The 27,523-nt window shown below is 37.9% G+C and overlaps 2 protein-coding genes across 2 annotated transcripts; both read left to right on the forward strand.

The window, feature by feature from the left end:
* Nucleotides 1-103: 103 nt before the first annotated feature.
* LOC114537688 (rho-associated protein kinase 2-like) lies at nucleotides 104-19,350 on the forward strand. The gene is made up of 46 exons (XM_028558790.1): nucleotides 104-595; nucleotides 690-771; nucleotides 861-961; nucleotides 1,261-1,320; nucleotides 2,528-2,605; nucleotides 3,095-3,152; nucleotides 3,519-3,636; nucleotides 4,013-4,097; nucleotides 4,558-4,614; nucleotides 4,980-5,067; nucleotides 5,209-5,250; nucleotides 5,612-5,708; nucleotides 5,946-6,037; nucleotides 6,401-6,504; nucleotides 6,988-7,043; nucleotides 7,350-7,404; nucleotides 8,026-8,153; nucleotides 8,290-8,338; nucleotides 8,529-8,609; nucleotides 8,728-8,769; nucleotides 8,865-8,981; nucleotides 9,083-9,163; nucleotides 9,409-9,477; nucleotides 9,870-9,966; nucleotides 10,527-10,633; nucleotides 11,157-11,322; nucleotides 11,398-11,552; nucleotides 11,877-11,999; nucleotides 12,078-12,139; nucleotides 12,308-12,377; nucleotides 12,520-12,623; nucleotides 12,838-12,919; nucleotides 13,343-13,447; nucleotides 13,536-13,629; nucleotides 14,090-14,313; nucleotides 14,954-15,016; nucleotides 15,631-15,669; nucleotides 15,767-15,881; nucleotides 16,027-16,100; nucleotides 16,318-16,406; nucleotides 16,496-16,574; nucleotides 16,700-16,765; nucleotides 16,943-17,075; nucleotides 17,497-17,562; nucleotides 17,899-18,019; nucleotides 18,557-19,350. The coding sequence occupies exons 1-46, from the start codon at nucleotides 512-514 to the stop codon at nucleotides 18,681-18,683; spliced, it is 4,185 nt and encodes a 1,394-aa protein (XP_028414591.1). The 5' UTR covers nucleotides 104-511; the 3' UTR covers nucleotides 18,684-19,350.
* Nucleotides 19,351-20,198: 848 nt separating this feature from the next.
* LOC114537697 (ADP-ribosylation factor-related protein 1-like) lies at nucleotides 20,199-23,504 on the forward strand. Its single transcript, XM_028558799.1, has 7 exons — nucleotides 20,199-20,399; nucleotides 20,786-20,873; nucleotides 21,159-21,241; nucleotides 21,532-21,613; nucleotides 21,729-21,799; nucleotides 22,240-22,340; nucleotides 22,602-23,504. The coding sequence occupies exons 1-7, from the start codon at nucleotides 20,307-20,309 to the stop codon at nucleotides 22,690-22,692; spliced, it is 609 nt and encodes a 202-aa protein (XP_028414600.1). The 5' UTR covers nucleotides 20,199-20,306; the 3' UTR covers nucleotides 22,693-23,504.
* Nucleotides 23,505-27,523: the final 4,019 nt, after the last annotated feature.

A 27,523-nucleotide genomic window follows, 5' to 3' on the forward strand; every position in this document is an offset into this window, starting at 1 on the left:
AGTCAGGAAATTTGCTTTCGACATTGTTTTGGGATTTAATTAGTAATTTGGGGATTTCGGTAAATTTCTCCCGTTGATACCCCCCACCACTCATGACGAACTCTTCTATCCTATTGTGAACCGAATTGTACCAAAGTAACAGTATACAAATTATTAGACAAAGTATTGCAGGTCACAAGGAATTGTGTGCTGAGCAATGTTATGGGCGGATCGAGGGCGTCTTCACGTGACAGCAATCTTCTTCGCTCCCTGCCAATTTCCTTTTGGTAGTTCTGAATGTCTTTACAGGGAGTGGACCTAAAAACTGTGTATTTTTTTACCTTAAGAAGCTGTGATAGTGGCCATTGAAGGCCACGACATGTTGCCGTCATGAAAAACAAAGCGAAATATGGCGTAATCGAGAAATGTCCCTCGGCCGTCCCGGTTTTATGGCGGCATAAGTTTGGTACACATTCGTAGCAAAGTGGTAGACAATTATTTTTGTATACAATAAACATATCCTGTTTCCACGATGACTGACTTGCAGAAGCGTCGAAATGAACTCGAAAAGACTGTTGGAAACCCAAGGCATCCTCTGCACATTGACGGATTGCTTGTAAGTTGTTGAAATATGCACAAACTGCCATGTATCCCGATGCTATCATGGAATGGCGAATAGATGTATCATACGTTTCACGCTTGTGTTTCAGGATAGCATACAGGCTTTGGCAAACGACTGCGATTTCCCAGCATTGAGAAAGAACAAGAACTTGGAGAGCTTTCTATCGCGATGTACGATTCCTAAACGTGTTTACTGAGCATATTTCAAATATGAAAGTTGTAAGACACATTCAAACAAGATGTTGTTTTTGTACGTGTAGATGAGAGACCTTCGGTGTTTATACGTGATCATCGCATGAAACACAGCGATTTTGATCTGGTGAAAGTTATCGGACGAGGGGCATTTGGCGAAGTACAATTGGTAATTCATTAAACTTCTTTTCAATACTTTATTTGGTTTACAATTTCTGATTTTAAGTGGTGTTTTAATAATGCCAACGAAGTGAAATAATTATTTATGCTAGAATTGCTGGCAAATTCAGCGCATTGTTTACAGACTGTATACTCGATACACAATACACAATAGATAATTTGATTTCTAAGCCACAAAATGAACAGAAATAAACCGATTTCGTGCCGAATATATTGTTTATAAATTCGCACGATCGGCAAGATATATCGTGTTTATTTATAATTATGTATCTATCTCTGTTTTGACAGGTCAGGCACAAAGATAGCAAAAAAGTTTATGCAATGAAACTTCTGAATAAATTCGAGATGGTACGTTTTGTGTTTGCTTGCGAGTAATGCTTATAATTTTCGGGGAAGGGTCTAGCAATTTCGCAAATATTAGCCGTGTAATTGTTTTTAAAATAGTCGGAAACCCTTGGCATTTTTGTGCTATTGTTTTGCGAGTTCATGCAAAGATGCTTGCAAGATCAATTAAACATTAGATATAAAAAATTCATCTAAAATTCCGCAAGAATTAAGCGATTTTAAGTAGGGTTTTTTTGCCGGAAAGCTACTTACAACAGCCAAATGTTATATTTTGATTTTGGCATTCGCTTAAGTGCATTAGAATATGAGAATTTTTTTACAATTTGTAAACATTTATTTTGATATTGTTTGATTAATGGAGAACACTCTATCGGTGTTTTCAATCGTAAACTCAAATAATCATTGTATCTTATGCTTATATACGTATATGTACTTCTATATGCTATAAGCTACATTTTAATTCATTTCCTTGAAATCTGACACTGACAAGAAACGTTTTTAAATTGTTAAGATATTTGGGTTGTGACTGAGCAATTCATTGAATTCTTTGTTGGGAGAAAATGTTTTCATGATAAAATTAATGTAATAAGTCTTTCCTTGTAAACGAGATTTTATTAATTGAAAGTTTTCTCACTTGGAATTTTTAAAAAAAATTGACTTCCTCACCACAGGAGGAGGTGAGGCCACATATTGATATGACATAGAATATAATTAACCAATACACTGGCATATTTGCCATGTTAAGCAAGCTCAATTAAGATATTGAAAACATTGCTTGCAATTGTTACAGACACAAATGAATAAATGACTTAGGTCATATCTTTGGAATGTTCTGCTGTAGCAATTTAGGAGTACTTTATTCCATTAAACGCAGTACCCCAGATGAAAAAGATTGTCTATGGTTATTGCAAACTAATATGGCTAGTTTTTTATAGTGGAAAACTAAGAGAACTGAAAACATATGAAACATATTGTATGCAATATTCTAGTGTAAAAATCTGCTTGGAATAACAATCATATATGAATATCAAGTTTTTTTACCCCTTTTGTATGCGTTTTTGTTGTGGTTCCTGAATCGATGATTCATGTGTTTGGTATGTTTGAGATCTGGAATCTTGCCATTTCTTGGCCAGAATTTATCCAGACGTTTAATCCCCTAAATCCGTCTTTGTATGCACTTAGCCAATCATGTGGATTATCTTTATCTTAGATCAAGAGATCTGATTCTGCTTTCTTCTGGGAAGAACGAGATATTATGGCATACTGCGACAGTGCGTGGGTAGTTAGGGTGAGTCGTATACGTTTGTATATATGGGTAGTTAAGGCGAGTCTTGTATGTTTATGCATGGTAGTTAGGTAAGTCTTATATGTTTGTATGCATGGTTAGTTAAAGTGAGTCTTATATGTTTGTATATATGGGTAGTTAAGGTGAGTCTTATATGTTTGTATATATGGGTAGTTAAGGTGAGTCTTATATGTTTGTATATATGGGTAGTTAAGGTGAGTCTTATATGTTTGTATATATGGGTAGTTAAGGTGAGTCTTATATGTTTGTATGAATGGTTAGTTAAAGTGAGTCTTATATGTTTGTACATATGGGTAGATAAGGTGAGATTTATATGTTTGTATGCATGTGTAGTTAAGGTAGGTCTTATATGTTTGTATATGTGGGTAGTTAAGGTGAGTCTTATACGTTTGTATAAGACTTACCTTAAGGTTGGTCTTATATGTTTGTAGACAATGAATGATAATTGTTTATATATTCTTTTAATTTTAGTTACATTTTGCATTTCAAGATGCAAAGTACCTATACATGGTGATGGATTATTGTGCAGGTATTGTTGTGTACATAATTTAGTTAACCCATTACCTGTGAATTGATATGAAGTTTGCAAGTTGATATGAATCTACGTAATCAAATTACAAGTTTTCCATCTTAAAATGTCTTAAAGTCATCACAAAACTCTGAACCAATATCTGTGTTGAAGTTGCAAACAATGTGTATGGAATTCCAGTGAAATTTCCTGTGTTGATCTTTTGCACCCTGGCCAGTACCTATCAATACATACAACAGTGCCCTTTCATGAAATTCTTTTCCCTTACACCTGAATAATTCTAGCATCTTTGTGTTTGAGCTTATGCATACAAGACATGGATAGGTTTCACTAAAAGAGGTTTCACTAAAAAATCCCCTTTTATAGGAGGAGATTTGGTGAATTTGATGAGCAACTATGATGTTCCTGAGTCCTGGGCAAGATTTTATACAGCTGAAGTAGTTCTAGCTTTGGATGCAATACACTCCATGGGTTTTATACACAGGTGAGATTACTGATGTTGTCTGTGGTTATGAATGTTTGTCTGAGTTCTTGATTTGGTAGGCGTGCCCATTTTGACTGATATTTCTAAAGTAATTGTGTTCATGGTATGTGAACATGAATATTAAAATGAATATAAACACCCTAATTAACTGCTTGTTATGGTCATAAAGATGGCTAAAATTTTTCATTTGAATTCAAGGAAATGAATCCTATATATTATTTATTTAGACTTTAGCATTAACTCTGGCCTTGTTTGAAAGGGGAAAGGATTTCTGAGATATTGCGTCTCAAGTGATACCAAATTTTTGCAGAAATTCTTTGTATAATGTGAGAATTTTTAGTTTAAAACTTATTTACTTCCTCATTCCATTTCACAGGGATGTTAAACCTGACAATATGTTGTTGGACAGTAAAGGTCATGTCAAATTGGCAGATTTTGGAACCTGCATGAAGATGGATAAGGTAGGAAATGCAAATCTTAACATACTTGCATTGGATTTGCAGAAATAAACTGTGAAACATTGCAATGCTAGGAAGACTGGTTTTAAGGAAAATAAAATACATTTTGATGCAAATGAAAGTGACGGCAAGTTTTTATAATCTACAGTATGATATTCTGATCACTTTCAAGTTCATTTCACAGTTTTGCCAAAAATCATTCTATAAATATTTGATTAGTTTGGCTATCATTAATGAATTCTTGGAAGTTTTGAAGAGTTTCCAAAAACATTTTTTAACTTTTTGTTTTATTAACCAATCAGAATCAATAAAAAATATGAAATTTTGATTGGTTAACAAATGAACTCATAAAAACTTTTGAATGCCAAATATTTTTATGACTGTAAAGTTTATTTTTTGCTATGTTTCTACAAACTTTTTGAACCCAAAACCTAACATACTGTAACAATAAATGTTTCTTTAGGATGGCATGGTAAGGTCTGACACAGCAGTTGGAACACCTGATTATATTTCACCTGAGGTATGTTAGATTGTTAGATTGGACAAATACATGCTGTTTTGCTAAATCATTAAATAACACCTTGATATCACTTGTGTATCATTCTCACAATTCCAGAGCAGTTTTCTTACCTCTCACTAAAAAGCTTCACCACTGCCCAAATAATACCACAAAACTGACTTCTACCTTCACGTACATTGTAAGCTTTGTAGTAACTGCATTACCCCACAATGTAAATGTGGCTTTGACTCCCCCTGGAAAACCTGAGTTGCATATCCTCCCAGTGTAGTCTAAAAATTGTAATTTTCCAATTTTTTCGTCCGCAATAAACTGCTCTAATCTTCTATAAAATTCACTATTTTCGTATTTTTTTGCTATCATTGTAGGTCCTCAAATCTCAAGGTGGTGAAGGCTATTATGGCAGAGAATGTGATTGGTGGTCAGTTGGAGTTTTCCTGTATGAAATGCTTGTTGGTAAGTCGTTTGCAAATGAGAATAAAGTAAGACAGTTCTTTTTCATTTGAGAATAAAGTAAGACAGTTTTGTTTCATTTGAGAATAAAGTAAGACAGTTCTGTTTCATTTATTTATTATCACTTCATTTTACACATTGTAGGAGACACACCATTCTATGCTGACTCCTTAGTTGGCACATACAGTAAGTATTTAAAGTTGCTTTGGGACAACTTTTAACTGCATTGACGAAAAGACTAAATATGTCAAAAGCTGATCAATTTAACCCCAGGTTAAAGCAAATCTTTACATTGATTTTTTTAATCGCTTGTTTACAAAGTTAAATATCTTTTTTCATAAATATTTTCTGGACCAATAAAAGTCATATTTTCTGAAGTTTTAAGTCGTTCAGAAGCACATGAACTAAAACACTGGATTAAAACCTAACCTATATATAGTTAGCGCTAACCTAGCTTTGAACGACTGGCCAAGATCTAGAAAATCCAATACAGTCCCCAGACGCAATGACAGATAAACTGAGATATAATTTTGTGGGTTTTTTCCAGGTAAAATTATGGACCATAAAAACTCTCTGCAGTTTCCAGATGACATCGAAATATCTCCTAGCGCTAAAAATTTAATACAGGCTTTCCTCTGTGACAGGTTTGTAACCATTCAAAAGATTCTTCGTATATACTTCGAGATATTTTTCCTTTTTAACAATCAATATTTATATTAAGTAGACAATCAATACTTCTAAGTAGTCCAGACGTATGTGTGTCCAGTTTCATATTGCGGTCATACATTCGTATGCGTCACAGACCGCAATATGAAACTGGATGCACACACGGTTCATTGTTTTACTGAGCATTTTACAACGTCTGATTCTTTTTTTTCCAGGACTGTGCGTATAGGTCAAAAGGGGGTGGATGAGATAAGAAAACAGAGGTTTTTTAAGAACGAACAATGGACGTGGGAGAATATTAGAGAGAGTAAGGCTTATTTTTACATTTCCGTATCGCTTTTTGACACCCGAAGACCCACGCGATATTTCCGATGTTTTCAGAAGCAAATGCAATTCTGTTATGATATTTTTAAAGATTGCTTCACACAATGGCTCGTTTTGCCTCGTCTAGCGTTCAAAATTGAAGAATTTCCTTTCACAGAATTATATTTATTTCATTCCGGAAAACTGGAAATTTCAGGAAACTTCGCCCATGTGAACTGACCTTAACCGTTTTTTTTTATTTTCAAATAATCATGCCTTTAATCGACACACTGCCATCTGTTTCATCGTGGCAATTTAAAATTTATTTCCGGCAAATGATTCAACCTCTCGTTTATTTTGATTTCAGTGGTGGCTCCGGTAGTGCCAGAGCTTGTTTCGGACACCGATACGACGAATTTTGACGATATTGCTGACCCTGAGGGTGGAGAGGAGACGTTTGCTCCCACCAAGGTATGCTTATCAATCGGGGGGCCGGTTGTATCAAGCCCGTTTAGCTTAAACGGTGGTTAAGTTCAAAATAGAAAGCAAGTCTATCGTTTTATTCAACAAGCAAACTAAATGTTTTCAACCTTAATACAAAGATACTGTTTACAACTACATATTCAGTGCATAATATTCAAGTTGACTCATTCAAGAGAGATGTAAGATTGTTATTTAATTTCGGCTTTCCACCGTTTAAGCTAAACGGACTTGATACAACCAGCTCCTGGGGATGGCGAAAATTTTGTAGTCCAGACTGTTTGAGCTCAGTCTAAACACTGAAAACCTGGTACTTCAGGATAATGTACAGTCCACTTAGAGGCGAAATTTGGCGGGACATTTTTCGTGCAAATGAGAAATATCATTGCCGATAATAGGAACTATATATATGTAGAAACTACTAGAGTGGTATCTCTTGTATCTCTTCTGTGTTAACTTCTGATTATTTTGTAGGCTTTCGCTGGGAACAATTTGCCATTTATTGGCTTCACGTATTCTTGTGATTACGAGTAAGTAGCCATTTGAGATCCTTGAGCTGTCCCTGCCTGTGACGAGTTTTTAAAAGTACGTTTGTTCGTTTGTACATAAACTTGTGTGACTGCAAGGCATTCGTGGAATCGCGCGGAAAAATTACGTAATCCGTTGAGTTCTCGCGGGTTTGCATATATTTTGCAAAACTTGATAAAAATTGAATTGAATTTCACAAACGAGTCCTTCGAAACAGCGAGGTCTGCGTTTAATACGACGCGTTTAACCCCTTTATACGACGAGAAATATTGCCTCTTAAATCAAACAAATGACTCTTGTATTTGTAGATATTCAATTGGAAAAGGAAAGGGTGGTTCAGCCGGAAAACCGGTAGATTCTGTGGTAAGTTTGATGAATTTTTCTTTTTCGAAAAAGGAAAATGAACTTGATCGGTATTTATCGATCGTTATCACTCACCACCGCGGTGCCCACTCAGGCTGTAGCGGACCTTAATCAACCAGTCAGTCGCTAGCTCTCGATACTATTATTGTTGAATCTGCATTTTGAATGGTTTGTCATAGGATTATGGTATTTGCGGTCATTGCCTTGCAAAGCAGGTCTGTAGTGTGTGTGTGTGTTTGTGTTTTTACACTCGTTGTGTGACATCGTTGAGTGAAGGGCGATTTTGCTCGTAGAAGTAAAAAGAAATCGTGCTACGCTTCTTTTCTTGAACTTCTTGAATATTCTTCGAACTAAATTATTAGATGTTATCGGTCAAAACTCCTTGGTTTTGCAGATCCTGAAAAAACTCTTTGCGTTTTTGTCGAAAAAAACTAATGATAAACGAGCTCTTTAAAATCTTCTGTAAGGACCTCTTGCTTATTTACAAATGCCGCACCATTTGAGTTTATGGTCAAGGCAATGGTGGTGGTTCAGCATTTATAGTTGAAGAGGAGAATGATCCATTGCGACGAACGATTTCCCAAACGAACGTGTATTTTTAAAATGTTTCTCGGTTCGTAGATATCAGACAACAGCACGGGCGGTTTCAAGCATTTTACGCCCGACCACATCAGGAAGAAAATGGACGCTCTCGATCAACAACTGGCTAAAGAGAAATCAGCGAAAGACGAGGCGGAAAGTAATCTAAAGTGAGTTCTGTTCGTGGTGCCCTTACAAAGATTCGTTGCTGTTTCGTTTTGCTGACAATGCTCACCGCATGAACGCGTAGTTGAGCATGGTTTACAAATGCAACAGCTGCATCATTTTGTTTGTTTTCTTATCCAGATCCATCACAGCAAAGTTGGAGAAGATTTCCAAAGAATTGGAATCGGAGGTGAGAGGTGCTTGCTATGTACAAAGCTGTTAGTTCAACTCCGAAGTCCCTTTAAAAGACCTGGCCAGCATCGTTCTCCATTTCAACCACCAAAATAACGTCGTTATCGAGAGTTTTACTTCAAACCTATTGCTACGAATCAAATCCTCTGTTTTCGATGTTCAAATGATCTGATTGCATCTTTCCACAGGTCGAAGGAAGAAAGAAAGCCGAAACATCGAATAGAGAGTTAGAAAGAAACGCAGCCTTGTACAAACATGATTTAAGAGAGGTAACAAACTTCACTTCACTTCATTCTGCGTACTTCATGTTATCTACATAACAGTACACCATTGTGTCTCGTATTGTATTCATGTCGCCCGATTTACAATGACATCGTTCAACTCTAGGCCCAAAGACGATGTGAGTTTGAATCAGAAGCCAAGAGAAAGGTACTGTAGTTAAGTTTTTCTGTTATTTACAGAAATTGCTTCTTGTTGTATCGTTTTACTCTTCATATTTAAACGATTTCTTTCGAAATGTTCAGGCCGAAAACAAAGTCCAAGATCTGCAGAGTCGTTTGGATACGGACCACGGTGCGAAAGCTGAGATCAGTTTAGCGCTTCAAAGCGCTCAAACAAAAACAGCCCAGCTTGAGAAAAACGTACGTTAGATCCAAATGAGAATGTGCCCAGTTTTAGACATTCGAATATTTCCAAGGCTGGACTGTATGATGTTAAATAACATCGTTTATATTCTCTACAGGCCTCTGAGCTGCGCGATAAACTGCAGATAGAAACAGACGCTGGTTCGAAGACGAAGAAAAATTATGCGGATTTAACCAAGGTAGTATAACACTGATCTAATATTACGCTGGATATAGCAGTTATGACTGCATCTTAAAGTATCCACAGTATAAATAAAGATGTGACGGAATTAACTCATTGGTAAGCCACTTGGAAACCCTAGATAAGTTCTTGAAGTGTTCTTGAATTGTGTTCACGACGAAGTGTGTGTTTGGTTACAAAAAGATGTAGACTATTAGAATCATGCAAGATATTGATATGTATTGTGTCTTTTTATCTCTACAGCAATACACGATATTAGAACATTCATTTAAAGAACTTCAAGATAAGCACCGCATGACCGCTGAAGCCAAAGTACGTATAGTTTCACATCCATTATATTTTACCCCTGTTTTTTTTTCATTTTGACTTTTTCGTAGCGAAGTAACATAGCGTGTTTACAGTCGTTAGTTGCAGTCGAGCTCCCAGGATGCATTGATACGGTTCACTACAGCTGCAGACGAAAAACAGCCTTAGGAAAACCCAGTTTCGACTCCGTGTTTATCACGAGCAAAATTTAATACAAATGAACTCAAATAACAAACTTCTAGAGCAGAAAAATTACTCGCACTGATCTATACTAAAATTGGATCGCGCATCTTCTATAAATATTTGAGACGAATGGCGGCAAAGTTTAATGGTCTTACTAAAGTTTAATTTGCTGTTGTGTGGATCTCCCAAGAGAACTCTTGTCTGCTTTGTTACAGGGAGCGCTAGAGAAAGAATTAATTCGTATCCAAGCATCGTTGCAAAGCGAACTCAGCACAAAAAAGCAAACAGACTCACAGAAAATGGAGCTCGAAGGTAAATTCCAAATTAAACCATTCACATCAAAATATTCAAGCTATGTTTTCAATAAATAGATTATTTTGTTTTCCATTTTCAACTTATCCGCCGTTTAAGCTAAACGCCTTTCGAACAACCGGCCCCTGACCATTAAGATACATAGTTAGCCCAGGTTTCGACGTCGAGCTGAAGTTTTTGTTTAAGTTCAATTTCCATAACGTTTAAAGGCCCACTTGCAATTTTTGCTTGGTTTTATGTGCAATTTTCTTCTTTCGAAAGATGTGAACGAGTGAATTAGTTACTGATGTTCAAATAAGAGCTCTTATATATCAGAGCATTCGTAACCAATTCACTCGTTCACATCTTCCCAAAGGAGAAAATCGCAGCCAAAATCGCAAGTGTAAACGGACCTTAAAACGGGCCAAACTCAGAAAGATTCTTCCTGAAGTTCGCCTGATTTAATTCTTTTTAATTTGGGGCTTCTGGAGTTGCATTATTGAGTGGTGGTTTCTATATCCAGTATGTTATTAGATCAGTGTAGCAGTGTTATCGTTTGACGTGAAATTTGAAATTTGCAGCTCAACATATGGAAATGAAGCGAGAGAATGAAACGTTGCGAAATAAAATAGCCGAGGCAACGTTGACGCAGAATAGACTGGAGCAAGATGTTGTCGCTCTGAGGAAGGTGGGTCAGACCTCCGGGATAAAAGTGCCGTTTAGGCCGGGATAAAAGTGCCGTTTAGGCCGGGTGGATTGCCACTAGCGGAGAAATGGTTTGCTAGCGAAATATTTGCATGTTTTCTTTTGAATTTTCACAGCATAAATAAATTAGTTCAACATGACTTGACTGTTCCTAATTCAAAAGAAAATATGCAAATATTTCGCTAGCGAACCATTTCTCTGCAAGTGGAAATCAAGCCTTAAATGCAGATGAAATTTTTAATTTGAGTTTCGGTGCAATTTCCTTCTTTTGGTGGATTGAAACGAGCGAGTAGTTACGAATGCTCCGATGTATAAATGCGCTTGTTCAAACACCCGTAACTTATCCCCTTGTTCACATACATCGAAAGAAGAAAATCGCATCTATTTGATGGAACACTCGCCTGGCTCAAATACATATACTTTACCTCGCGAGAGGAAATTATTTTACCCAAGTCCTACTACATAGGTACGTAATGACTTTGTCGACCTGGTTTAATTGCTTTCAGGAAAAAGCCAACATCGAATATGACAAGATTGCTGCGACGCAGAAACTCGACAAGGCCATCGCAGAATATAAAGCTCAGATCAACAGCTTCCAAGCGGAAAAGAAACGCTTGTCGATGACCCTTGATGAGAAGAAAGAACAGGAGAGACACGAACATGATAAAGCTTGTAAGTTGAGCATAGATCGATTTTTTACGTACTTCATGTAGGTGTTACTCAAAGCGGTCATTTATTCACTTTCAGTCCAGACCCTTCAAAAAGAGCGCGAAACCAAATTGAAGCTGGATGCGCAGTTGTCTGAAGCGCAGCGAACGATCGAAGTATTGACCGTGGATTATAAAGACACGAGACAAAAACTGGAACGACTCGAGCAAGATAATGAAGCTTTTGTAAAAAAGGTAACTCGTCTAGTTGAACCTCTGTGGACAGGGTGTCTTTGAACAAAGCCCGAACACCCCCTGCCCCCAACCCTCTTCCCCCCCCTCCCCCTCCTCCGCAAGCTTAAGTGTGGCCATTATCTGGCATACCAATGCACTGTGAAGTTACAGATGTGTATTCATAGACACAAGCTACAGTATTTCATTTATTTGCATCCAATTGTTCTGTTGGCTCGTCTCTCTTTTTCATCACGTATTACTTCATGTTGTTGTGCTATAAGGCCCCCTAATGTTTACCATTCCTCCAAGCTTGTGAATAACATTTTAAAACTATTTCTCCGCCAGGTAAAAACGTTGGAAAGTCAACATGATACGGAGGTTCTGAAACGAACCGGCCTTCAAGATGAGAACAAGAAACTCATGGATGAGGTCGCTGATCTCAATACAAAGGATAAGCAAATGTCGAAGGTACAAACTAGCATTGCTTGTTTATCCACATATTCAACCAGTAAATCCGCATCTTCAATCTTGATATCTTTCTTCTAGGATTTGAAAGATCTAAGAGAGGATAAGAAGAGTTTAGAGGAATCGTATTCGAAATTAAAAAGGTATTTTTCTGTAACTTTGTGAGCGTTGTAAGTTCACGTCTGCGTCATAACCATCAATTTTACATTGAATGAATGTTCGACGACGGCAGTTGACTTGTTTTCACCTTTATAAGCATATTTTTGCTCCTGATGAATGTATTTCTATATTGCGTTCCCCCCCCCTTTTAGTTCCAGTGCTATGGATGATTTGCAGATGAGGGAACTACAAGACCAACTAGAAGCCGAACAATATTTCTCGGTAAGTTTGGCTAGAAAATATCAACGTCACCTGACCTTTCAAGTTTCATCAACGATCATACTCTCTCGATCTGGGCAAAAAACTAGACGAAACTCTCATAGAAATTCTCGCGCGTCAACTCTCCTTAATTGTCATGTTTTAGACGTTGTACAAAAGTCAGGTGAAAGAGCTCAAGGAAGAAATTGAAGAGAAAATTAAAAAAATCGAAGAGCTGAAACAAGAATTGAGTAACCTTCACGAAGACAGGTACAGTACAAATTTTTAGGCGAATTTTCCGCAGGGAGTTTTGTTGAGGAAAACACTGCTTGCAGGCACATTTTGTACGGAATGTTTGAAAGGCGAACTGTGGATGAACACAGTTTTAAATTGCAGTTTGAATGACAGTTTTAGCTCAAGGAATTGGGGCCTGGTTGACGTGTGATTTCATGATGCTTCACGAAAGTTGATTGTGTTTTTGTAGAGAATCTTTGTCGGCGCAGTTGGAGCTTACAACCACCAAAGCGGAGTCGGAACAACTTGCCAGACAAATTGCTGAAGACGGGGTTAGTTGAGTAAATTGATCTGAGATTGTGTTGGTGGGGGTATGTCGGTGAGGGTGGGAGGGGGGTGGTACCACTGTATGAGATTGTGTTAGTGGGGATATGTCGGGGAGGGGAGTGGTACCACTGTATGAGATTACGTTTGTGGGGGTATGTAGCTGAGGGTGGGAGGACGGTGGTACCACTGTATGAGATTGTGTTGGGGGGTATGTAGGTGAGGGTGGAAGGGGGTGCTACCACTGCATGGGTGTATTACAACTTACGGCTGAAGACGGGGTAGAATGAATGGATCAGAGACAGTGATGGGGATGGGGGGGGCGATTTTTGGGGGGAGAGTGAGTAATACTCTTGATGGATTAGAGAAGTCTACAAAAACGCAAGTTTTTATTCTTTCATAATTTCTTTTCAAAATACTTTCTGTTCCAGTATTCTGATTTGGAGAAAGAGAAGACGATGCTGGAATTAGAACTGAAAGATTCTCTAGCGAGGCATAAAACTGAACTGTCAGAAAAGTTATCAAGGATATCTCAGGTATTTCCTTTGCTGCCTAGTTTTTTCGTATTTTTTCCTACTATTTCCTTGTTTGATGTTTGACGATATTTCATCCTGTGTCTCGAAGCTGGAGGAAGCAACCCAGTCATTTGAGAAGAAAATAGAAGATTCCATTTCAGAACGGGATAAGCTTTATGAAGAAATGAAGAAAATCTCGGAAGGTTTGTGATATGTTCTAAGTACTTTCCTTTGAATGGTTTATGCAGTGTTTTGTCGCCGGCTGAACAGCAAACTTAAAATGGATGCGACGTCATTAGTTTTTCAATCCAAAATTAAGTTATCCAGTAATTGTTTTCAGGTCAGTGGGCACTCGAACATTCTCGCTATATAGCGCATGCGCTGTACAGCCCTTGGGTTAAGATAATTTGGTCCACTCGATATAGTCATAATTGACTCAGTAAAGTTTATAGAGGATGTCTTAAACAGCTGATGCATACCGCGTTTACTTTTTCGAGATCAATAGGCGCATTCAGTATGACCGTCTCTGACCTTGATGCGCAATAGACGCCAGATTCGCCAGTTTCCATTTTCGGTTCGGTGACTCGCAGATGCGCCATCCAGTTTCTATATTTTGAGATCAGCGACCCTGAAGGGGACATTCGTTCGTTCTGGCATTTTCAGAATTCGAAAAAGCGAAAAACGAGGATAAAGAGAAAGAAACGGTGTCGGATAAATTCCGTAAAGAATTTGAACGAGAGAAAATGATGAAGATTGAAGCGATCAACAAACTCGCGGAGATCATGAACAGGAAGGACATGTCGAAGAAAGAAAGTAATCGAGGGAACGCCATGGTTCTTCGTAAGAAAGAGAAGGAATGTAAAAAACTGCAGCAGGAATTAACGAGGGTAAGATTTGCCAGTCGGTCTACGCCGGGGTAGAGAGACACATTTGGGCCCGGTTGTTCAAAGCTAGGTTAGCGCTAACCCTGGGTTAAATTTTAATCCGCTGTTTTAGTTTACGTGCTTCTACACCGCCGCTTGTTTCAAAACTTTACAAAATAAGATTTCTATTGAACCAGAAAATACCCATGGTAAAAATATTCAACTTTTATGAACAAGTGATGAAAAAAAAAATTGATGTAAAAAATTGCGTTAACCCTGGGTTAAGTTAACCGGCTTTTGAACAACCGGCCCCTGAAGTATTTTACATTAGCTTCGGGGTGATTGAGAAGGCGGGAAAAGACTGGGACCAGTTGTTACTTGTCAATCCATTCTCCGTTGAAGCAACTTAATATCTCCTGAAATATACTTTATCTCGGTTTCAAATTTATGTCAGAGCTATAGTTCTTATGACTAAACATTATCATGAAATTTCGACTAGTTTCATGAAGAATAACAAAAGTTATAATCGATTAAATGCTGCAGAATGAACTTCTGTTTCGACAACCCTTCTGAGCGCTGATTGGCTAAAATATGAGCGTAAGATTGCGTAAGATTGATTTGTTTGCTTGAATCAGATCTCAATGATAGCTGTATGCTTTTTCAGGAGAAGCAAAAATACACTGCAATGGTTAACAGGAATCAAATGCAAATCTCAGATTATCAAAACGTAAGTTTTAACGTGTATCCAAAGTTTGCCCTTCTAGAACTGGAGAAAAGAGATGACCCTTTACTGGACCTCTAGGAAGAACAGTTTAGAACTGATAGAGCTATCCAGTATAAATAAAGTTAGTTTAGTTTAGGTTTCCTCCTGTAGTAACACTGGATCAATAAGAGATGATCCTTACTGGACCTCTAGGAAGAACAGTTTAGAACTGATAGAGATATCCAGTATAAATAGAGTTAGTTTAGTTTGGGTTTCCTCCTGTAGTAACACTGGATCAATAAGAGATGATCCTTACTGCACCTCTAGGAAGAACAGCTTATAAATGATAGAGCTATCCAGTAGAAATAAAGTTAGTTTAGTTTAGGTTTCCTCCTGTAGTAACACTGGATCAATAAGAGATGATCCTTACTGGACCTCTAGGAACAACAGTTTAGAACTGATAGAGCTATCCAGTATAAATAAAGTTAGTTTAGTTTATGTTTTCTCCTGTAGTAACACTGGATCAATAAGAGATAATCCTTACTGGACCTCTAGGAAGATCAGTTTAGAACAGATATTGTTTTTCAACATTGTCGTTAAAAAAGCGTTCTTGTTAAATTCAAATTCTGTTATCACAGACAATTCAAGCCGAAAACGATAGAATCCAAAAAATCGAGGTAACTTTCAAAGAAATATTTCTTCTCTCTTTGTTGCGACTAAAGCAAGTATTTCGGTGGTTTGATATTCAATTTCATGCTTTAATTTTTGCTTTAGATGGAGAGTGATTCGAAAGACTTACTAATCGAACAACTGCAGGCTCAGTTGAAGCAATTAAAACAAGTCGCTGACGTCGTACCTTCGAATTTGAACAACGCAGAGGATATTCCGGGTAGGTCTCGTGTATGCTCGGCGTATGCTCGGTGTATGCTCGGTGCCAGCCGGTTAGGTATCGGAGTAACCTTGTTGTAGTAACCTGCCGTTTTTTAGCAAGAAGCCTCTGTATTCGACAAAGTTTTTATTTCGATTTTTTACAGGATCGTTTGCCAAGGAAGGCTGGTTGGCGGTGCCAAATAGACAAAATATTAAGAAATATGGCTGGAAGAAACAGGTATTTCAGAGTCATTTGTACAGATCTAAATTTAATCAAACCGTAATATTATTTGCTCTCAAAACCTGCAAAACTTTTGCAACCAATTATTGTTCACACCTAGTTCACTGTCTACATAATGTTCAAGGGAATAAAGCTAAAATAGATGAAATTCGCGACAGTTTAAGTGGTACGCCGAAAAGGTTTGACGTTTGACTATTTTTCATTTTCTTTCCAGTATGTTATCATCAGCAGTCGAAAAATATTCTTCTACAACAACGAGGCTGACAAATCCAGCGCCACGCCTAACATGATACTTGATATAAGGTGAATATATTGAGACCATGTTGCACATAATTTGTGAGACGGTTCCGTGGGTGGAAAGCCTTGTATAAAATCTTGTCTATTTTTTGTAGTAAACTTTTTCACGCAAGACCAGTGTCCCAAGGGGATGTCATTCGAGCGGATAAGAATGAAATTCCTAGGATATTCCAGGTACTAATGGGGTTCTGAGACCTTCAGAAACCCGCGTGTTTATTTCGCGCGAGATTCCCGCGAGATTCTATCGGGGGGGCGAAGACAATTTCCTGTTTGTTGACATCAAAACATTGTTTCTTCAGATTCTCTACGGTAGCGAGGGAGAAAGTAAACGAAAAACGGAGAACGAACTGCAAGAAGCTCCAGAGGTACCATCAGCCATTCCTATTTAATGAATCCCTTGATCCGAGTTCTTAATCCTTAATCCTATATCTAAATCTTAATCCTACCGTCATTCTTCGAAACTGCATCCAATTACCTCACATTCGCAGGGTTTAACCGACCCAGGAGGATGTTTTTTAACGGCGTGTGAAAATGTTTTTTAGGAACGTGGAAATCTAATCGTGTACATGCAACACGAGTTTTTAATCGTCCATTATCACATGCCGACCACGTGCGATACATGCCCTAAACCGCTCTGGCACATGTTCAAAGCACCTGATGCTCTTGAATGTAGAAGTAAGTGGCTTCCTTTATTTCCAGTTATTTACTTTGCTTTATTTGTTAAAGTTGTCATAGTGCACACCTGTCACAGTCTTATCCGCGCTGTTTCGGGTAGTGTCGCAGCTCCTCGCAAGAATGATTTTCATTGGCTGAACTTTACAATACATTTCTGTTTCAACCAATAGCATAGCTTCGTTCTTTAAAAAGCATAGAAAAGCATTATCTAATTGGACGAAAGCCGAGAGCTGCGACATGTCCCGCTGTTTCCCTTTATCTCCATAGACAATCCTCCCAAAACGGTTCGCACCCCACCCCAAATAATATATAGTTGGCGACTTTCGCCCCTTTCCGAATAAGTATTTTGTCTGTACCTGTTACCCCACATACCACAAAGATATTTTTCAATCCCTGAAGCTCACATCGGATTTTTTTTCAGGATGTCACATCAAATGTCACAAGGACCACGTGGATAGGGAAGAGGCCTGTGTCAGCGCCTGTCAAGGTATGGAAATTAAGAATTCTTATATATATAAAACTCTAGCTACATTTTGCATAGTTAAATCCTAGTTAACTCAGAAATACCCAACTCTGTTTGGCCAATTCTGTCCTTAACTACAGTTAAAAGTTAACTAGTCTTTTATACAACTGGCCCCAGGAAGGGCTAGGAACTGATAGATGGATGGATGGATAGATTGGGTTATTTCTCAATATACACCCCTCTGTCCCTAACCATAATATAGCCTGATTCTACCCGGAGGTCTGGTAAACCATAAACATATTTTCATTTTCATAAATCGAGTAACAGCGGTAATGTGACATTCGTATTTTTCGTTTCCAGTAACACCCGACATGTTAACTGCGAAGGAATTGCTGGTCTTGGCTCCATCACACGACGAGCAGAAGGAATGGGTCTCGTATCTCACGAAGAAGATCGTCCCCAGGCACAGGCAGTCGCCAAGGTAAGTGAGTTTAACGAATAGTAAGAACTCTCATTTTGTCAATCAGTTGGTTTGAAGAACACTTTGCACGGCTGTAGCAAGTTAAAACATGTTCAGTAATCTTCGCAAATGTTGTACAACAACTGCCTAAAATAGGTAAAACACTTCTCGACGTTTCAACGTAAGGGCCTAAAGGCCGACACAGACCAGACGCAATGGGGCAACGCGACGCGAATTTTCAGTTTTTAGAAGCATATACAGATTAAATTCTGGCAGCAAAATGTGAAATCTATGGAAACCAGAGCAGTCAAAATGCATTATCGTTAAGTAATCTACAAAATTATTCTGATAGGTTAAAATTTATTTGCTTTTGGAAGTGAAAAAACTTTGAAAATTCGCGTCGCGCAACACGTCCGTCCCCCCTGTGGGGACCTTTGGCAGTTTGTTGTACAACATTTGATGGGAAATTGTTTGAAGACGTTGGCACGCTGCTCTCTCCGACAAACCGTTGCAAAACTTCTCATGATAACAAGCTGTTGACGCACCGTAATTCTTTAGGAAACATGGCAAAGATTCTGAGGATGGACGGCGGCATTCAGCGGAGGGCAACAACTTCACCCCGAACGCGAGAACGCCTCAGAGATCAGCCTCTGTGGCATCTGGGCACGTTAGAAAGAACTTCTAGCCATCTCCCTTGATGACGAATCATCCACGACCGCGCGCCAAGTGAAGGACTGTGAAGGACTGTACGCCGCATTTATGAGGGGGCTTCAGATATGTCTAGGGATAATGGGGGATATTTGGAACAGAACCGTATTTTTGTAAAAATGTATCCAGAAGAAAGTAAGCACGGGCAGCGTTTCAATTCACGTATATTCTTTAGACACCTAAAAATATCGTGTCAGATTGTTACCTATCTTTTGGACCTATGTTTTCTGACTTATGAACCTTTTGAATTTGTACCAGTTTTTTTAAAAAAATCTTGTATATATTTTTCAATTCGTCCCCCAAACCTAGTTCTACTTTGAAGCCCCCCAGCGGCGTCCTCCATCGATCTGAGCCGAGCCACATTAAAACAGCCATGAGAGGCGAACAAGCTGACCTTTTTCTGAAGCATCGTGCTTTTCGCGGAAATCAAGCTGCTAATAATAATGGGACATCGGTGTTGAGGTGTTGGAATAACTTGCATTAATAATATGTACAGAAAATATTTGCTGGTCGAAATTTATTTTGGTTATACACATCGACCAGATACACGCTGATCACGTGTGATGTCCATATTAGGACGGACGTTATTTTGTAGAAAGTTATACTAACGCGACACTCATTGTTGATTAAAGTTTGTACACATATTTTTCAGTTGCTAGAACATCCGTGTCTTATCTGTGTTGAATTAAATAGGTTTGTGGTATCTGACCTGATCAAATGAAAGATGTTTTTTCGGTGGGATCATGTTCAGTAGAACACTGAATCAATAAGAGATGATCGTTAAGGCTAGTTTCCACTCAGGAAAAATCTCCTTTGGATCGGAACGGACAGGAAAATTTCCTTTGTCGGTGAGTTCTCAGGCGGCGTTTATACAAAAGAAACTTTCCTGTCCTGTCCGATCCAAAGGAGAATTTTCCTGAGTGGAAACTAGCCTTTACTGGATCTCTAGGAAGAACAGTTCAGGACTGATAGAGCTAACCAGTATAAATAAAGTTAGTTTAGTTTAGGTTTTCTCTGGATCAATAAGAGATGATCCTTACTGGAACCACTAGGAAGAACAGTTCAGGACTGATGGAGCTATCCAGTATAAATAAAGTTAGTTTAGTTTAGGTTTCCTCCTGTAGTAACACTGGATCAATAAGAGATGATCCTTACTGGACCTCTAGGAAGAACAGTTCAGGACTGATGGAGCCATCCAGTATAAATAAAGTCAGTTTAGTTTAGGTTTCCTCCTGCAGTAACACTGGATCAATAAGAGATGATCCTTACTGCCTGGACCTCTAGGAAGGACAGTTTAGGACTGATTTCCGTATTTTACAACATTTCGTATCCAAACTTTGCATTTCTACTAATTTTAGTACGCTCTTTTCAGCTGTGGCGATTTGATTGAATTTTCTTGCATAGATATGCAGGTCTATTGATACGCTGAACTTGTTCAATTCGTTCAATTCAAGATCGCAGCTCAAGATTCGTTCCCAGACTTGCGCGCAAAAGTTCAAGATGGCGGCTTCAAGTGGGAAGAAAGAGCTGAAAGAGATCAAAATGTGAACATTTAGAAATAAAATTTCCTGTTTTGTCTTCGTCTGAATGAACATCAAAGATGTTCACTTTGCTCTCCGGATTATGGCGTTACATGTTTCAGAAAGACGAATATTATATACTCATTTTGGGAGTAGATAACGTTGGCAAAACGGTATGTTGAGAAATATTCGTATCCAGCTGAGTTTTTGAAAGGAATATTTGACATTGATTTAAATGTCTTCTAATCATTTTTGTGGTTTGTATTTGCTTGTTCTTTGTCACGAAGTAGAGTTTTCTAGTCATGTGTTTATTCAACAGCAAGCGTGTAAAATTTCGAGGCGTTGAAAAGTCGAAGATAAATTTGTGACATTTGAATATTAATTGCGACTTTAAATATTTTTTTGGTAAAGATTTTCGTCATTGTTGTACTGTACAACTTAGCCTTATCAAATTGCGATGTTAAGGACAACAAAAATTCAATTAAAATCTCAAGAGACCAACGTTCAGTTTCGACCAAGTTGTGCAAAATATGTTATATTTCATATTTGGTTTATATAGACGTTCTTGGAACAAGTGAAAAGAAAGTTTAATAGCGATTACAGAGGGATTCCTTTTGAGAAAATAACAAATACAGTTGGTTTGAATAGTAAGTATATAGAAATAGAGAGTAACCTTTACAAGGGTTCACATAGCAGACTACTTAGGTTCCCCCTAGATGAAACGACTGTGACCATTTGACAAGTTGCTGTAATTGGGAGACATTATAATAAATGAAAGACATTTTTCACTAATTCATTGCAGTGTAAGTTTCCTCTCATTTCTTGAACACTTCAGAACAATATTGTGACTGATGTTTAGGAAAATGTTCCTTGCTGTAGTATTTTTGGATCTGTGCGAACAGCATTTTGCAACAAGGTTTTTATTATTTTAGTTGGTAAAGTTGATGTTTCTGGTGTACGATTATTGTTCTGGGACCTCGGAGGACACCAGGACCTTCAGTCACTCTGGGATAAGGTAATAATTGTTTAGTGGATGATGACAGGTTTATACATTTGCTTAGGAGCAATTGAATCATCTCCAGAATATGACGACTATACCTACGTAGATGTTCAGCGTTCATCACCAACAACTATCACATGCTTTGTGTTACAAACTCTACTTCATGTAACATCATGCATTATGTTTATTCATGATTTACATTGTGTTATGGACTCACTTCTATATGTAAAAATATGCTCAATATTTCAGAATACAGGCTTCATTCAATGACTTTCTCCTGCTTACAAGGTTTCTCTTCAATCTAGTACTATCAGGAGTGCCATGGTCTTATATACCTTGTCGATTCAGTTGATGAACCAAGGCATGATGAAGCTGCCAAAGTTTTCAGTGAGTATTACCTTAAATATGGATGCTTAGCTCTAGGGGTATATACCATAGATTGAGATTGAAATCCTAGCACAGAGTGTATTGACCACAGTAATTTCATCGCTCTCTCTATCAGGTCATGTGATCCAAAGTCCTGATCTCGAGAATGTCCCACTTTTGGTACTGTTTAATAAGCAAGACTCCCAGGTATTGTAAATGGAAGATTGTTTTACCTAGTGTCATGGTTTTCGAATGAAACAAATGGTTTTCGCTGATGCCTAATATATTTGGTCGACCAAAACACTTAGCATAGAAAGAAATTTTCCATTGAGAAGGGGGATGCAGAAATTTGATGATTTCAGAACTACAGGGGGGTAGACTGGGTAGGAAAAAACTTTTCTATCGGTTGATGATAGCGATAAAACACAATGAACTATAGAAATTGATTTTCCAAATAACAAATCATAAACACAGTTTGCTATTGTTAAGAAAAGCCAGTCCCAAAACTCAATCATATTAAGTAGATACCCATACCCGTACTGACTGTGTGGGGGTAGTCACCATACTGCTGGCTTGATTCAATTTTTACTTCAATTTTCAGTGTTAACTATAGTACATAGATGTTATAAGTTATATTATGTTTTTAGAATGCAAGACCTGTGGAAGATATCAAGGACGCGTTCAAAGATGTCACACCATACATTGGAAGACGAGATTGCACAGTTCAACCAATATCTGCTTTGGAAGGGTAAGATCTAAGAGACACACCCTATTGTTGTATCTTTAAAATTGTCTTTATTTCCTCGTCCCAAATACATTACATGTGTTCTTTCTAATGTTTTATACTTCATGTAACACGAACATAACACCAATCACTACTCCGCCATGTTATCTTTAGTGTTTTTTTCTCAACAAACTTTCCCCCTGGTTCGGGAAGATATGTTTAGCCAAATTGAGCATGCTACAACTATTTCGCGAGATCTTAACTTGCTTTTGAATTTCCTCACAGAGACGGCGTAGAGAATGGGATTGACTGGATGGTTCGCTGTGTTAAACGGAACATTTACAGACCAGCTCACACCAAGTATGAGTTAGCCTAATTTACTTATTAGTGTTTCACTGTCTTAGCATCGTCAGACTCAAAAGTCGTAGGTTTTTTGCCGTCGAAAACGGCACCAGCTTTAGGCCCGCGCGTGTTGCGAGTTTTCGATCCCAATACCGCGCGATAAAACTGGATGGAGCAACGGTCTGCAATTGCTCTAAGCAATCGCTTATATAACCAGGTGTTTCCTGCAAATATAGCGATTTTGCAAACCATATACGGACCGCTTGCTCAGCTCATGTTGAGAAACGTTCTAAACCACTTCTGTGGAATGCAGTTCCGAGAAATACAGAACACGAGGTGTTGATTGACACGTGCAAATGTTGTTGCAAAATAAGTTGCTAAAGGGTAATAAGTCGCTTCGGGAAATTTCTCATAAACACTAGAAATACCTCGAATCTCCACACGTTTTCAAGTTACGCTCTTAGCTAAATCATTTTATTATCATGAAATGATTGACCCAGCAACGGTACAAAATATGCAGAAAGACTCTCAGAGTTACGACTTAGGGTTTGCGTCAGAGAAGTCCGTAAGTAGCGTTGTTTACTAACTATCTCGCTGGCAAAATCCCTCGAAACGTCGAGGAATTTTCTCGTATATTTCTGGCAGCTTATCTTTCATGTAAAGATTTTTGAAGAGTCTGCAACTTTAGGGGCCTTGGGAAACTTGAAACGTATCTAATTTAGGCTATCGTATTGACATAGTTCACGGCAAAATTATCTTATTCTCGTCTGTGACTCTGTGTACTGTATTAACCGCACTAAGTTTTGAATAACTCTGTAGTTTATCAAATAAAAACACATATTCATCAAACTTTACTTTTATATATAATAGTGTAGATAATTGCACAGAATGCTATATACATAAATTATGATCATATGAAATGTGAATTTTTAATACTTGATGATAACATTTTTTAATGTACCTTTTAAGATCGAAGGGGGCTCGATTTTTTATCAATAATTTCAAGTATAGACTGAATTTTATTCAGGGGATAAGGATAAAATTAACATCACAGCTATAGATAGAGCATCTTAGATTGAATAAAACTACAAGTTTTACAGTTTCTAAACCATGTAACATGCGTGAAATATAGTCCGGAGAAGTTCACTATTTTTTTATAACATATTCCACTCTTATTACCTGCGGTTAGCAGTAATGTCGCGCTGGATTATCTGCGAGGCAAATACCAATACACGCCTCTGAAGATATTTGTATTTCAAGACGTAGAATAAACAAGACACTTAAGAGATATAATTTTGATCTTTCATCCAAGTTTATTTTTTACATCGACTTTTTTATATATTTTTTTCGTCGCTAATTGCAATGGGTTCCATAATTCCTAGTGAAAATAATGACCAGACGTGTGCGTAAATCAGAACAGGACACCGTAATTTCCTAAGAACACACCGGCTGTTTATCATCGTGATAACTTTAATGTATATGGTCATATATTTGTACCCTACGTTTGTTAGATAGATGCATTTTGATACCGGCTATAAAGTAGATTAAGTTTTATGGAATCGTTTTAAAATCAGCAACGTTGCACTTCCGGCAGCATTCTTTATTATCAAATGTCATCTTTCTGTACTTTCTCCGTCGCCAAAGTAGTGGTGATTCTCAGTAAAAATATCAGATATGCCTATTTAAGAACGACCTTAGTTTGTATAAGATCATACACGATGCATCTATTTCGAATGGTGAAATGTGCGCGGACATTGTTTATGAATAGAATAATTTTGATTCCGGCTACGAAGTGGATTAGGTTTTATGATGGAATGACTTTTAAATCTCCCGAGTTTGCGGGTTTCCGGGACATGCTTACTTATTTCGCCCACGAAGTGGATTAAATGAAGTTGTTTTGAACAGCAAAAGTCCGGTTGCTTTTCCCCCAAACATTCCGATTTCACCCGCAAAAATATTCTACCAAGTGGATTAGGATACACCGGATTGTATCTTGCGTCCAAAGTTGTGGTTTCCCCCCCCCCTTCCCCCACGCATACGCACATTCCCGTTTCGTCCCCCGCGAAATGTCGATGGGTTGCACTGGGGTCAGGGCTTGGTGATAGGATGAAATATTCATTGTTCCCTCCAAATGCATCTGCATCGTATTCAAATGTTTTAATCCTGCGAAGACGTCAATGCGATAATGTGATTTTCATTCGAAACCGTATTCGTGTTGGAAAAAAAAAACAGTGGCATGGTCAAAAAGGCGTCACAATGTTCACTAATCTTGTATATAGTCCTGATTTCGAAGCTACAATCATGCATATGTGTTAATATGACACCTCGAAAAGGCCACCTGGGCACATTAATCCGATCATTTTTTTTGAGTATGGATTTTGAATTCGACACCAGATTTATGATGGAAGATGTACGGATTACCAAAGTTAATCACGCTGTGGTAATTAAAACGGAAGGATGAAATTTTCATGTATGAACGACATAGGACATGAAGGATCTTACTACAGGAAGAATTATTACGGAGTTGAAAAAATCAAACTAAGGTTCATTGGATCACACCACAGATCACACGTGAATGGATGACAAGTCTTACCAGATCATCTACTTTGCGATTGGCTTTCAAGCTCCCCTTGGATTTATTCCACCCATGCTACTTGAATAATCTAAGCTAATTTTACTAGAGTACTTTGGAGTGTTTCACTGGCAAACCTATACCTAAGGCGCCTACGCTTTCTAAGATCCTTACTGTGTACTAAGCTCCTCAGGCTGACGCAAATGACTATTCAAGTCTACTTTAGTTACCTCACACGCGTAAGCGACCGAATTTTTTTGACTAGTCTAGTACCTACTGCTTTGTAATGTTTTATTCAGTGTTTCACTTTCAACCTTCCGCAATGTCAGTTGATCATTGCAGTACTGCTAGTCTGACTGGGTGTTGACTGTTGCTACTAATACTAGCCTGACTAGTCTAGTGCTTACTGCTTTGCAATGTTTTATTCAGTGTTTTTCTTTCACGTTTCAACCTTCCTCAATGTCAGTTGATCATTGCAGTGCTGCTAGTCTGACTGGGTGCTGACTGCATGTTGCTACTAATACTAGTCTGACTTAGCCTAGTACTTACTGCTTTGCAATGTTTTATTCAGTGTTTCTCTTTCAACCTTCCTCAATGTCAGTTGATCATTGCAGTGCTGCTAGTCTGACTGAGTGTTGACTGTTGCTACTAATACTAGCCTGACTAGTCTAGTACTTACTGCTTTGCAATGTTTTATTCAGTGTTTCTCTTTCAACCTTCCTCAATGTCAGTTGATCATTGCAGTACTGCTAGTCTGACTGAGTGCTGACTGTTGCTACTAATACAAGCCTGACTAGTCTTATTCATCCTTTCACTTTCAACCTAATTCCTTGATGTCTGGTGTAGAACTGCTAGTCTGATTTTTGTACAACTCATTATCGTCCTTTTGCGTTTAGAAATAAGCAAATTCCATCATTCAAATGAATATACAAACAAATTTTATATGATCTTACACCATATATACCGTGTTAACAAAAAATCTAGCACCATAATCATAGCCCACACTTCAGGTATAGAATTGCTCTTAAAATTACTAATACAACAAAATAACTACAGCGCACAGCAAGGGCAATGAGTTTGCGACTATCTCATTTAAAATTTTCGTCTAGACGTCAAATGTTTTTTTGTTATAACAAGCATGTCATCATTGTTAATTCAACCCCCAATGCTGAGCTTTTAATGCAGACAGTCTAATGTGAGTAATGCGTCTATTGGATATTATTATGTCAGCATCGTTGTCTGTTAATTCGCGTTGGTGATTTTTATCCATCACTTGATGATGCATTATAACTAAAGTGAACAACGTCAGAAACGTCTATAAAGGGTGCCTCAAAAAAAGTGCAATCCTCACTTTAAGATGTCGCAATGCATTAAATATGAAGTCAAACGGTTTAATATTTTCACAGCAAGAAAGAGGGGTTTTTCGCTTTCTATATTAATATCTTTTATGCCATGATGGCAAGAAATAGCCAAATTATTGTGTGTTAAAAAGTTATCCGGTCGAAAACCGCATTTTTTCACCGCTGAGAATTGAACAGACAATCTTATCCGAGCACTTTCTAATGCCATTTTTCGCCTACCGTATGCATCATGCATAAAAGAAGATATCTGAAGGGGAAATGAAGTTTGATGCATGTCTAGACATCAGTGTTTACTTAAGGATTGTTCGTTATCGGCAATTTTAAAATACAACGACATGCTATCTCTTCCATGCATCAAGAGTTACTTGCAAGAATTTCTTGCAATTTTTCGAGTCCTTTAAGTTCGTTGGAATAAATTGATTTGTGAATTTCGAGCTAATTCAATTTTTTTCGTGGTATTAAGAAAGATCTAGGGACTTGAAGCTCTTTTTTCGAGGAGTCGCTTTGGGCTGTGGCAATAAGACACGGGTCTTCGTGGGGTATACGTCTGTCTTCGGTCTTCCCCACAGGAATTATTGACAAAGGTTTCATCAGTCGCTAGCTAAGTTATGAGCTTTTCATTGTATAGCTGTGCTTCACGAGATGAGCTACGAATCGTGCAGAGATTAAGCAAGCCAGAGGCGTCTTCAATCAGCATTTCAATCGTCAAACTTTTAAAATCAACATTTTCATGACAGGGGTCTGAAAATCTGCTGGATTATTAAACAGTCTTCGTGGACTGAAATACCACAAGAATTTCGACCTTTCCCTGGCAAATTTTCCTTGTTAAAAGCATTGCACTGTTGTTGTGTATAGAATTATGTTATCTACAATCTGCTATCGTGTTGCATTTTCTATCCCAAAGATATTATCGTTTTATGGAGTAATATTTA

Source organism: Dendronephthya gigantea, unplaced genomic scaffold, assembly GCF_004324835.1.
Source record: "Dendronephthya gigantea isolate DGI-Jeju-01 unplaced genomic scaffold, DenGig_1.0 000162F, whole genome shotgun sequence".
Lineage (NCBI taxonomy): Eukaryota > Metazoa > Cnidaria > Anthozoa > Malacalcyonacea > Nephtheidae > Dendronephthya > Dendronephthya gigantea.

Coding starts and splice junctions, on each gene's coding strand:
- LOC114537697 (XM_028558799.1), top strand. CDS start 20,307: ATGTTCACTTTGCTCTCCGGATTATGGCGTTACATGTTTCAGAAAGAC. Junction 20,400..20,785: donor TAGATAACGTTGGCAAAACG/GTATGTTGAGAA, acceptor TGGTTTATATAG/ACGTTCTTGGAACAAGTGAA. Junction 21,614..21,728: donor TGAAGCTGCCAAAGTTTTCA/GTGAGTATTACC, acceptor TCTCTCTATCAG/GTCATGTGATCCAAAGTCCT.
- LOC114537688 (XM_028558790.1), top strand. CDS start 512: ATGACTGACTTGCAGAAGCGTCGAAATGAACTCGAAAAGACTGTTGGA. Junction 4,098..4,557: donor CCTGCATGAAGATGGATAAG/GTAGGAAATGCA, acceptor ATGTTTCTTTAG/GATGGCATGGTAAGGTCTGA. Junction 9,164..9,408: donor ATTATGCGGATTTAACCAAG/GTAGTATAACAC, acceptor TTATCTCTACAG/CAATACACGATATTAGAACA.